At 39.7% G+C, this 13,292-nt stretch overlaps 1 protein-coding gene across 1 annotated transcript; it reads left to right on the forward strand.

Annotated features, from left to right (window-relative positions):
- Positions 1-1,170: 1,170 nt before the first annotated feature.
- Positions 1,171-11,209, forward strand: LOC117445193 (merozoite surface protein 2-like). The gene is made up of 5 exons (XM_034080669.2): positions 1,171-1,445; positions 5,855-6,037; positions 7,537-8,070; positions 9,135-9,292; positions 9,517-11,209. The coding sequence occupies exons 1-5, from the start codon at positions 1,376-1,378 to the stop codon at positions 9,559-9,561; spliced, it is 990 nt and encodes a 329-aa protein (XP_033936560.1). The 5' UTR covers positions 1,171-1,375; the 3' UTR covers positions 9,562-11,209.
- Positions 11,210-13,292: the final 2,083 nt, after the last annotated feature.

A 13,292-nucleotide genomic window follows, 5' to 3' on the forward strand; every position in this document is an offset into this window, starting at 1 on the left:
ATAAATGGTAATGAATGAACATAAATATTATAGCCAATATGACGTAGGTGGAGTTCAGTGAACATCCATAACAGCATTGTATCGGCTTCATATTCTTCCTGCGTCATATTGGCTAACATGATTCTAAATGATATTATTTCTTTGAATTCAATTGAATTTGCCCAATCATTTCACGTCACTTTAAATTGCGTATTTGCCCCCACATATAGGTCAAAACAAATGGATGGCATGATGAAGCTTTTATTCCCAAAAAAACAAGTGTTTTTTGTACACAAATAAGCAATCATCCGTAGAGCAACAGCGCCCCAACGTGGGTTATCAAAGATGTCACACTTCATTAAAACGCCCTGTGAAAGCGCGAGTCATGCTAAAACCAGTCTATGGCTAAAACAGGCACATTTAAACGGGCAATGCACTTTTGTGAAAAAAGCGAGCATTATACATTTAAAGTTCCCCGATTAATTTAAATAACTGAAAGACAATGTTTATTATTTTAATTGGTGACTTATTAAATAATTGTCGTGACAAACACTAATGTTCCAGATGTACACAGTAGATTTAATTGATTTATATTAATAACTTTATGATACGCAGCATCAACATTGTGAAAAATTGCCTAATTATTAAATCAAGTCCAGAACAAAATTGAAAAATCTGATCTTTACATTCTTAATCGTAAAGTTTTTAATTACTTGGTATACATATGAATGACTGCGTGCTAATTACTATAATAAATACGTGAAAACCATAATAAAGTAAAAAAGTGGAGACAAACACAGGAACAACTTTTATTGTCCAGTATACATTTGCTCTATTTTCCTTTTTCTTGATGTTTATTAAATGCGTAAACATTTTCAAATAAATATAAACTAAATGTGTTTTATTTAATTATTCTGAATGTCTGATGTGCTGATTTTACTCTCTAGAGTTGGGTTGGTTGAGAAACCGTAGTAGTGACTGTGTTGTAGGCTATTGCTTCTTGGTTTTCTGTTGATTTGATGTGCATGCCCTTATGTGGGCTACTGAGGGAGATGTTTCTACAGAATAAGCGTCACTGCTATGGCACCGAGTCATGCTGACTATTTTGAACAGAGAACACGTGGCACTGATTCTGGAGAGAGAGGGAGAGAGAGAGAGAGCGAGAGAGCGAGAGAGAGAGGAAGAGGGGCGCACACACTCCTCCTTCAGTCCCTCCAGCCACGCACACACACTGACAGAGCTGCAGTGGTTTGTACAGTAGCCCACAGCTGCCTGTGATTTCACTCTGCTCCCTTAAAGTCTGGGATCGGACGGTACGCGAGGGCAGAAAAGAGAGTTCGAGACAAGAAGAGACATTTGATTTGGTGAATATCTTACTGTACACCGGAGGACAGAGATGATGGAGACTAAAGTGTGGATTGCCCTTTGTGCGCTGCTGCTTTTTAACTTGGGATCCGCTGAAAATGGTAAGTGTGTTTTTTGTATTTGTTTTTTTCCCTTGACTTTGTGCTTCCGGTTTCCAATCTAGTTAATTTGTGGTACAACAATTCTGAATGGTTTACTGTGTCACACACACACACGCGCGCACACGCACACGCACACATCTCACTTGCCTCCGGGCACCTGTGGTGTTTTTTAACAGAGATTCGAACTGACAGATATGAAGTGAGTTCACAGCCTATTTTGTTACACCCTAAACAGTTCAGTTCCTCTAGTTTGTTTTCATTTTAAACTTTTGACATTAGGGGATAGAAAGACTCTCTCCCATATCCATTCTATATGTTTTTTAGTTTTTTATGATGGCCTCACAGCTGGTGTGGAGCCTCTGTAATTTGTTTAACGGCCTCACACTTTATCTTTCCCATCACATCACTTCCTCCCTCCCCCTCTCTGCTTCTTCCTCTTTCTCCATTACATTTACACTCATCTCACACATCCTGTTTTCCGCTTCCCCTTCCTACCTGTTCTGAACCATTTCCCCCATCCAACCGTCTCTCTTTTTTCTCCATCAGTGTCTCTCACATAAAAAGAAAATGAGACTATTGACATTTGAAAAGATTTTATTGGGCAGAACTGTCCCATCAGTTCCTCCAGCTGAAATTCAAATGAGAAGAAAACAGCCGGCTCCACTGCAGGATATTTATTGGCTGTAAATGAGCAGGGAAGTACATTGTGACAAATGACACCTCTAACTGTGTGCAGCAGCACTGTCATTATACTGCATGCATGCTAATTGGCTTGCCTAGAACAGTGTAAAGACTTTATGAACAGATTTTAAATCAAAGCAATGCAACCAGACTTTATAACATATGTTAATTGTATTAGGTTGTATTTGCATCAACATACAGTATAGAGATTTAGGGATGTTGTTTAAACTTTGACTTTGATGTATCCAAATATGTATTTATTTCTGTTGACACTGACTCAAACGTTTAATTTCTAAAAGAGAAGTCCCCATTAGCTTTCTTAAGCAGAGCACATTTAATATTATACAATATATATCTTACTTTACATTATAAATGCTCAAAAGACACAACCTATCTAATACTCTCTTTTAATTTGGCAAAAGAATATATAAGTAACTACATATTATTCATTAAACTAAAACAAGATTGTCCTAATCACAATGTCCGAAGCTTTGCAATAGTACATATAAACTACATTTAAAAGTAGTAACAGTTAAAACACAGTTATTTATTGTCTCTCTTGTCTGGATGATTTAAAGACTACACATTTTAGTAACATGTCATTTATTTCCGATAAATCCTTCTGTTCGGATTATTAAATAAAATAAAAAAAGAATAATAGTAAAAATGTTGTGTAGTATGTGTAGTATGTGCAGTATTTTTGGTTTCTTCTAAGTCCATTTAAGGGGCTGGGAAATGTATTTGACACAATAAATAACATAACTAACTATTCAGCTATAGCGAATTCAGGCTCTCCATTGTAGCACAATAAGACCTGGGACTGTAAAAGATGAGAGGCTGGAGGCTTGACATGCAGCTTGAGAGAGGTCACATCGTATGGCAGTAAAATAGGTTCAGATGAAAGGCTGAAGACAGCATGCACAGAGCGCTCTCCAGCCTTTTCAATAATGTCCTGTGAAACCAAGACATATGGGATTGTACAGTAGCAGTTAGATGGGTTTCACACAGAAGCTATTACAGATAGGCATGTCCAGAATTGAGTGTTGAAGCGGCAGACATCTGGCTGTCGGTTGGCTGTCCTCTAACTGGCAAGGGGGGAAAAGAGAGCCACAGCTACTTCCCGCTGCACTGGCCTGGAAAGTAAAACCCTGCAATATCTGCAAAGAGGAGTGTGCAACAGCGTAAACAGTGGCTCTCTTTATGAATCTACTCTGCACACACATATCTACAACATACTACTCCAGCATTTGACCTTCACAGCTCTAATGGAGCTAAAGTGAAGGAACAAGGCCAGCATTATAGAGACAAGCACCTCCGCCTATTTATGAGTGTGTGTGTTTTGTATCGTTTAGAGTTCAAACAGGTCTCTCTCTCTCTGTGTGCGCTGATGAGCTGAGTGAGTGATTATGGAGGTAATGAAAGGCATCATGGCAGTGTGTTAGTGAACGGTAATGACATTACATTACAACAGGGCTCTGGCTTTCATCAAAGGGCAGCAGGTAGAAATAGAAATGAAGACTTGAAGAGTTGAGCTAAAGGCGGAGGAGAGAGAGTGAGAGAGATCGAAGGTCTTCATTAAAAGGATGTTACGTCACAGAACAGAAGTTCCTCAGGTCTTTAGGGGACTGGGGTAGATGTCATGTAAAGCAAAAGTCAGAGTCAGCCCTTATCCATTACGTTATGGTCTGATATTGTGTTTTACAGTCATTTTACAATGTTCTGCCTCATTGCAGTTCCCAGTATCCATTTCCACAACAAGTGATTGGGATACATCAGATTTAAGACATGATTAACAAGATAAAAACACATTTTGGCTGCTCAAATAATAGTCCCTGCATTTACGCAAAACAAAATATGGATTTGCAAAGTAAAAATTAGATGTTATCTTCATCTTTGTTCCGATGAAGCCGCTCACTAGGGCTGAACGATATATCGTGTCATGGCGATAACCGCGATATGCGCATGCGCGATATTCACACCGCAGGGACATGCGGTTTTATTAAAAAAAAAAAAATGCTAACGCACTTTAGCACAGAATTCAAAATAAAGATACCCTTATTACTTATCGAAACTGCACATACAATATATCCGATTAAAGCTGAGACTCCACAGATAATTTAAATATAGTATCATCACTAAGCGATCCGATCTCGCGACAGGGGAAGCAAACACAGACATCACAACACCCTTTACGGAGCTTTTACGGGAGATTGTCTCACCGTAGCTGTCAATCTGATCAAAAGACCTGTTCAATGGCATTAAAACGAGAAAAAACGCGGCTGAATCGGTTGATCCATAGATTAATAATGTATCTGTGGCTTTGAAGCAATTGTTTATAATCCATAATTCCATTTTTATGTAAAGATCGGAGCACAAAAGTTAGCTGCTAATGATAGCCACCAGAGTGTATGCAGCTTCCAGTTTTGGCTGCATCACTCTCACTCCTTATTTGTTCATGTGTTGGTGTGTGTAGAACTTCCCCTCGATTCCATTGGCTCTAGCGGTTATAAAGAGATTTCATTCGTCAAAATCGACCAAGGGGGGCCAGAGATATGGAAAATCCACCCAAATGACCCCAGAAGTGGGGTTTTTTGTGCTAAATCTCTCTAAAAAGGTCAAATGTTTTGCATCAATCTTGATACAGGGTACTTATTATATGTTGTACTTTGGATTCCTAAAGCTTTTAGTCTACTAACCCATCATCCAAGGGTAGTTTTCACTATAAGTAAAAAGAATTTTTGGACGGACACTATAATTTACAGTTTTTTACTATGTTCAATCTGAATTTTCTTTAAAAATAAAAAAACATCTATATTGATTCTGACTTTTCTACATCCAACTCACAGGTTTATCATTACTTTGAGAGAAAAGATTATTAATTTAACCTTTTTAGAAGGGAAGATATGGTCATTTGTTCTTGGAATGTCATTTTCGAGCCTGAGACCTGAAAAACAGACTCAGTGAATTAACTCAAACACGTCATGTTACAATTATTTTGCTGCTTGCTACAAAAGGAAAACTTGCGCAGCTCTCATGTCAGGGGTACTTGAGTGAGTGACATGCAGGCTCTGCATGCACAGCAAACCACCAATCACAATCATTCTTGATCAGATCACAGCAGGCCCCGCCCCGCTAGTTTGCAGACCATCAAAACACCGGTAAAAACTGAACGAGGCACAGGAAGTCAATACCTTCATCCGGTTAAATATAGTAGCAGGGGGGGGAAAAATCGCAATGTCAGTTTTTTTCAATATCGTGCAGCCCTACCGCTCACTGATCAATAGAAGATAATGTATGTTCATTCAACCTCTACTCAAGGGTTCATTGAGGGGTGACCCTCTTTCACAATAAGATGAACTCAATTACAAATACAAAGTAAAGAAAAGTAAAACATACATTTAAAAAGCCATTACAACTTTCTGATAAGGAAACATTATTTAATGTTCTAGGCATTGTAACCCTGAAAAAGTGCTGAAAAGTATGAATGCATAGTCAGATAATGTTCTCTGGATAAATTATTTATGAGAAAACACTTTTTAATTTGAATAATTGTTTGGATAAACAGTGGCCTGTGCTGACTGATAAACCCACAGTGATTAAGATGGTTGGGATGTTTGCACAGTGTCTGTTGTCCCATGTTTGCTAGAAATAATACGAAAATAGGCTATTCAATTCTCGTAGACAATTCCAAAGACTGACCATTATCAAAATGTGTCTTTCCCCATCAGATGAAGGCCCTGCTCCTACCTCCTCTTCATCACAAAGTGTTCTTCCTGTAGAGCTGTCTCCTGAGGCACACTCTGAGCTTCCTGACAGCCTGGACCCAATCCATCATATCACAAATTCAAGTTCAAAAAGCAACGGTAGTTTGATTGTCAACGCAACTACAGAAGAGGAAACAATGATCAACGGTAACTGCAGCTCTGTATTTGTGATCCCTTGTTAGTCACTATAAAACACACAATGTCTGATATGATAGACTGAATTAGTTGCTTGACTTGTCTACTGTATGTTGTGGCAAAGAGAAATGATCTGATGTTGAAGTTTGCCAGAAGGGAAGGTTTGTGACACTTAAGAAGAATTTAGTACAAACTCAGCCGCAGGTGGCTTTGCGTTTAGCAGCTATATTTAACAAAGTAAGTCCTTATCTCTTTTTTCCATATTCAAAAGTGGGCCAAAGTGAGCGTCTGGGTTAAAGTGTTGACAGTCAGCTGGGCCTGGATTTTGAAAACTAGAGAACAGATTATGAAAGAAGGTTTAAAACGGTGTAAGACACAAGTAAATGAGTAGAATTAAGACGGTACGAGTTGAATAATTAAGGTGCAATCTGTAGTGAGAGCCAACGGATGGTAAAATCTACTGAGAGAGAAGTTGGTTGGTGTTGAGGAGAAGAGAGAAGTGATTAATGCTGTGTGACTTTTCACAAGGGGGTGAGAAAGGTAAAAGTGAAATACTCCCCCCTCCAGACACACAAACTCTTTATCTCTCTCACACACCGCTGCTGGTTCACGCATCTGACTCATGAACATATTTACAGGCAAGGCACCATTTCAGGGACTATTTTGTGGAAGAAATACAGTTAGAGTACTGTAAAAATGTTTATAATTTTAAAATAGAGATATTCAACTTTTAGTTTTCTGCCTCCACACAATACAATTGAGGCGAATTGATTTATATTTGTGCTGCACGCAGCTATGAACATTTACACTTTAACAAGTGTAAGAGAAAACAGCTCTGCTAACAGCTCTTTGGTGTGTTGAGCAAGCTAACATGTTGATGTTAAGCAGGCACAAAATTGAATTTGTTAGCATCTTAGTTTAGCGTGTAAACATCCTAACATATAACGATGTGTTAATCTGTAAGTAAGTACAGTTAAAACATGCAGCAATTGCCAAATATTGGTTTTTATTCATGGTCTTAGTGCCCATACAGAAGATTACTATTCAAATGTAATCTGTAAGTTCTATATTAAGATAACCGAACAGGCAGAATTAGTATTTAAACGTTTTCAGTGCCAAGAAGTTGAGACACAGAACATTTTACAAAATATATTGGAAATGGTTTTCAAACTAGGATGTGCAATGCACCTACAGCAACATTTAATAATGAAGCCGTACTTTTCAAGCAATACTTTAGTATTGTTTAACAAATTTACCACAGGAAATTCTGAAATGTCATCAGGCTGTAGTCTGCTGTGGTTTTGTCACCGCAGTACTAGAGGAAGTTATGTATTAATTTAGGTTAACCGACTATTTTGCAGTCAGGCACATCAACACAGTTCTTACATAAAGGTATTACTCAGCAGGCTAGTGATACCTTGGTGATTAGACATACAGTATTTCAGCGTGGTAGAAAAATGTGCCCAGTGAAATCACAATATTCTTATAATAATGTATTTCTATTTGTGCAGATACCAACATCACCTCTTCTTTAGAGGCTGCCGTTCTTGAAGGCAATGGTAACCAAACAAATCTGACGACATCTCAGCCTCCAATCCCTCCATCTGCGAGCCACGCCCCCACGTCTCACACCCCAACTACCTCCACCTCCACCGGCCCCACACACACAACTCACTCCACCAGTGTCGTCACACCGACCTCCACGCCACCCACAACAAGTCATAGCGCACCTGCAGTCGCTGACTCCGTTACAGCATCAGACCAAACCACTCACAGCACTTCTGTCCCAACACCTGAACCACCAAAGCCTGAAGCTTCCATAACTACGATCATCATCTACTCCAGTTCAATGCCCACCACCAGCTCCTCTCAAGAGACCCCCAATTCTGAGTCAACGTCTCGGCAAAACACTCTACAGCCCGACGAACACCCCGAGACCCCCACCAAACCTCAACTTGAGACAACAAGCAACCCACCGAGCAGCCCCACCGCCAAGGCCGAACCCCTAGCCGATTTGCCGTCGCAGCTCATCGTTGGGGGTGATAGTAAGTGCCTCATATCTTCTGTTGTTAGTGCATGAAGTTCTTCTGCTGGGATATTGACAGAGCAAAAGTGAATTGGCTTCACAACAAAGGAGACACTGTTCTTTGTTTTCCAGCAGAAGCCAGTCCTCTACACACACAGACACTAACACAACCCCCGTCCACATCTTCTGCAAGCACTGACACCACCAGGCACTCTACAATTATGGCTCTGTTTGGGAAAGAGACAGAGGCAGTCATGGGACTCTGTTTTCTTTCTTTTTCTGTAGCTCTATGTTTGTTTGCAAAATGATTTTTATATCTACAGTATCTTACCTCCACCTTGAAAGGAATTTTACCAAGAAAATAAGGAAAACCTGATCACCTCTACCCACTGGACTTTTGGATTCAGTTGAATTCCATATAAAATTCTCTCTGCTTCTCTAACTCTTTGTGGATTTATTAGGCCATGCTTGGCACCTCGCCTCTTTCCACTAGCTAAAGGAACAGGATGCATCCAGTGCTCTGTGGTTGTTGCTACTTTAAAACAGTAAAGTTTATAGAAAAGTCTTCCATAGCAACATCCATATACAGGAATAAACAGACAAAAACGCAGAGAAAATGCTCAGAAATATGCAAACACTGAGACATCAACATAGAAAGGTCAAGAATGATGATGTAAGAGAGTAAACAGCACCCTTAGAGAAAACCTAAACATACTGTAGTGTATGCACATTCAATATAAACTACTGGATTCGAATTCTAAAAATAAATTGTATAATTGTGCCCTATAAATAAATTCAATTACTCAACCGAAGTACAGGAAAGCTTAACATCACCATCCTGTGTTTGACATTTCTGTCCTGGGCTGCATGATGAACACTTGAGCTCCACATGCTGCTGTTAAATCTATATTTAGTTCCAGTCACAGCTTTACACAAGCTTCAGGAAGCGAATATTCTTCTATTTGCACCACGTTAAATCCAATCCATCTTAAACGGTGCATTTCCGGGACATTTATTAGAGCTACAGCATGTCTAACGATGAACGTGTCCGTCTCAAGTATCTCTTCTGTTTTCTACTTCCAGCAACAGTTGTCCGTGACTCTCCCACATTAGACCCCCTCCTGGCTGGCCTGGTTTCAGCCTTCATCATCACTGCAGTCATCATCACACTGCTCCTCTTCCTCAAACTGCGCCGGAGAGACAACAGACCAGAGTTTCGCAGGCTGCAGGACTTACCTATGGTAAGAGTTTGTGACATCCACTTTCAGTCCTGTCCCATTGAAATATCAACTTGTTCGGATAATGTCCAGCACTGAGTTACTTTACTTATAGTTCTAGTAGTATATCAAAGTTGAAACTAATGTCTTTCTAATGTTTAATGAATAATTTACTTTAATTATTTAAAGCTATTTATATATAATAGCTTGGAATATTCAGTTGTGTTATTCCATTTCCATTTGTGCAGGATGATATGATGGAGGACACACCCTTGTCCATGTACAGCTACTGATGGATGCATGACAAAAAGAAATGCTAGCTCCCAAATACTCTCCTTGAAGCCAGGCTCACGCCACAGCTGTGCAGAACCTGGCAATTCTTCAGCAAAAACACAAAGTATCCTGGGCAGGTGTGAGGAAACCTCTGGATGCTTTCATTTATCTTGATCCCTGACATTAAGGAAAGGACATGATTAAAGCTGCAATGGACAATGAAGAAATCGCCCATGTTGGGGTCCTTTTGGCAAAACGTCATGTTGGTCCCAGTAATTCGAAATTAGGCCTCTGATGAATAATGTATGCTTAACATTTTTCCGCCCCTCATTCGGGACTGGGGAGATGGTATTATATATTTTGATTTCCCTAGAGTTCAAAGGGTCTAAAGCAGGAGGCAAAATCATCAGTTGCATTCATCATTTGGACGGTTCACACCTGGACGGATTCAGCCTGTCCTGCCAGACTCTCACCGGAGGGTACTGGTCTAATTTCCCTGTTATAAGTTAGCGGAAAGTCTGGCAGGCGTACGGAGAAGCCTGGGAAAAGAAATGAACATAACAAATGGCCTGATTATAGTGTTAAAAAAAGTTGCACTTTACTTTTTCAGGAGTGGAAAAAATGAGAAATGTGTTTGTGTATGGGAAAGATTGAGCTTGTGTATGTGTATGTGTGTGAGTCTGAGGGGCATATGTGTATTTTTGAAGGCGTTATGGGGGATATTTAAGTGTTTTTTTCTTTTGTTCATTTTCGATGTTTAAGATCCTGCTGCCTTTTAGCCTGATTTTGATATGTGCAGTGTGAGTTTTTGTTTCTTTCCCGGAGTCTTGTGTCCAGGGGAGAGTGCCTTACACATCTTATGAACAGCTCTTAATGCAAACTGTATTTATATTCAAGCCAACTAACGTCCACATTTATCAGTCATTCCCAGGGCTTTGTGTGATTCCCATTCACACGCACATACAGTGCCAGGTTGCTGCTCTGACTTGCCTGTGATTGAACACTCGCCTTGAGCAGGTTCCCCATCAGGCCCTCATTCATACAGTGTCAGCTGCAGACTGAAATAGGCCCGTGGCTTACCACACAATGTTAGCATTGTCCTGTACTACTGATGATTGCATCATGCAAAGACAACTTCATGAAACTCTTCATGCTGTTTCAGCGGTTCTTCAGCCACAGACCTGAAAGCACCTTGTTGTCGCAGTAGGCAATTTCACAAATATTCCATTAATAATAAAATAATGTAGCAGCCTAATTGTATGTGCTTTGTGTAAGTGCAGGAACATGGGAGTGGAAATTAGAGACAGTCAATAGAAATAAATTGGAGCTAAAACTTGCGTCCTCAATTTAAGTTTGGAGCCCTGAATAACTACAGATGGATGACAAAATGAAGGGAAAGAAATGAACATAAAATGTGGGGTGTTCATAAGTACTTAAATGCATGTCATAGATCATCGACTCAAGGAGGAATGACTCTTGAAAGACATATATTCTGTCGTTTATTTTTTTGAAACTCGTCACCCCTCTGTACATCCGATTCTAAATGATACACTCTATATTTCTGATACGTGTCGAACGTGTGTAAGTATCCAGAGAGAAGGCTTTTCGCTGCCAGATGTTGATTTTGAGCTGTTTGTGTTTTATGATTAAAAAGATTTTGAAACCCTCCCATGCTTTTCAGATCTCAATTATTAACAGTTTGTTATTAAGTGCTCTCTGCCTGCAGCACCAACAAAACAAAAACTGAACAGTGATCTACAGAAGCAACCACAGAAGGTCAAGCGCCTCTCCTACAACTTTTACACAGCCTTTTATTGTTTGAGACAGAAACACAAAACATTTCCATACAGACATTCAATGAATGAATAAGAGCACTGCTTTACTGCAGCACCAGTACACAATACTTGGCAAATGCATTACAACTGCAGTAGAATGGTCTGATTCAGCCAGTATCTGGCCACCACAACAAATAAATGAGTCTTTTCTTCATTAAATGTTTCTTTAACCACAATCTTAAAAGGAGTGTCTTAGAAAAGGATTGTTAAAATACTGTTACGTACCGCTCTGTGCTAGTTACTGTTTCCTGGAAGGACTTTTATTGCTTAATAATGATGACTAGTGAGATGTCTTGGTCGATGAGCTGGATAGTGTCTATAATCACTTTCAGTCCCAGCCTCCAAATCCACGCCCCACTGAACATCTAACCTGCCTACTGCCCCCCACGGCTCTGCTATGGTCCGGGATCTTGGTGGGGGGTGTCTGGATACTGAAATATTTAACAGCTTGACACCAAGCCTGGCACAGTGTGTGACTCATGTCGGGCATAAAGGGACTTTGGACTGGTTTAACTGGGCTGTGGGTATTCAAATACGTGTTGGTGCCTCAATAATGTTTATAGATTTTTGATTCCTCTTTGTCTTCACTTCACCTGCATTACCAGGAATCAAAACCCCATCCCTCATCAGGTTTCCCCTGGATGGAAGAGTGCATTATCTCACGAAGAAAAAAGTCCATTAAAAAATCCATTACTCTGCTACACTGAAGGGTGTAGCTTACATTTAGTACAAAAACAACAGGACTTTAAAGCTGACTGTGAATCTTGATACATTACTGTACATCAGGTAGTGTCAAAGCCTGCGTCAAAGTGCATTTTCACAAGTTAAAGTTATTTATGATATAACAAATGGATTGATACAAATGACCAACTTGAGGAAGTATATGTATACTGTGGTCTCTGTTTTTGCTACTCAAATGCAGATTTTCTAATGGATCCCACTGTAATTATGGTAAGAGAGGAATGTCCTGCAGACCCAAACTTCACCAAAACCGTGCCTATCCCGAACAATCTGTAATCAGGAGAGCCCGAAATATAACTATTTTTAAATATTCTGACTGAAAACAAACCTTGTGGTTTAGCCAACCAATTACAGCGCTCGGTTCTTTCCTTGACTCTGGCAAGACCCATCATTTATCTCCAGTGACGCGTGGCATGGGTGCAGCGGGTGTGGCAACATTGAAAGTTTCATATCCTAAGGGGAATGACTGATTTCAAAACTGTGGGCAAACGGCTTACTCAGTCAGCCTTACAGTAGGAAAGAAAGCTGAATACAATAAATGCGACTGTTCAGGCACAAAGATATCCACCAGCATGAAAACTGTTTCTCTCACAAAGAATCACAAACAGCTGCCTGTCTCTTCAGTGTGTTCCCAGCATCCAACCAGTCTGAGCATGTGTGAGCTAAAGGGGATTAACTAACTAACTCGATGGCGGGAAAACAATGCTGAAGCTTTTTGTGGTTTGTTTCAGAACACTGTGGTAGAAGGAGCCTGGGTGTGCCACAGGGGACAGGACAGTTTAACGAATACAGTATATCAGGAAATATTCTCACAAATAACTGGTTAAAATATCATTAGAGAATTCTCCTTATTAATAGAAAGTCTCCACATTAGAATAAACGATGCATTACTTATATATAGGCAGGTCTATAGAAGGTATAACATGTCTAAAAACGACGAGCCCTCTTTTTATTATGTTTAGTCACTATATAATTCAAAATGTTTCCTAAAATGTTGAAAATAACAAGAGAACGGCATTTAATAAAGTCTCCTGTATTGGCGTTGTATCACCATTGTGCGAAATCAGCGTTGTAGCAACCAGATGGTGTCATAAATAGTATCCAGTTTTAAGCGGCAGTTTTTTACTTGCACGCAATCGTAGATGCATTTAATACCTTTATATTTATATAGGATG

The sequence above is a fragment of the Pseudochaenichthys georgianus genome, chromosome 4 (genome assembly GCF_902827115.2).
Source record: "Pseudochaenichthys georgianus chromosome 4, fPseGeo1.2, whole genome shotgun sequence".
Taxonomy (NCBI): domain Eukaryota; kingdom Metazoa; phylum Chordata; class Actinopteri; order Perciformes; family Channichthyidae; genus Pseudochaenichthys; species Pseudochaenichthys georgianus.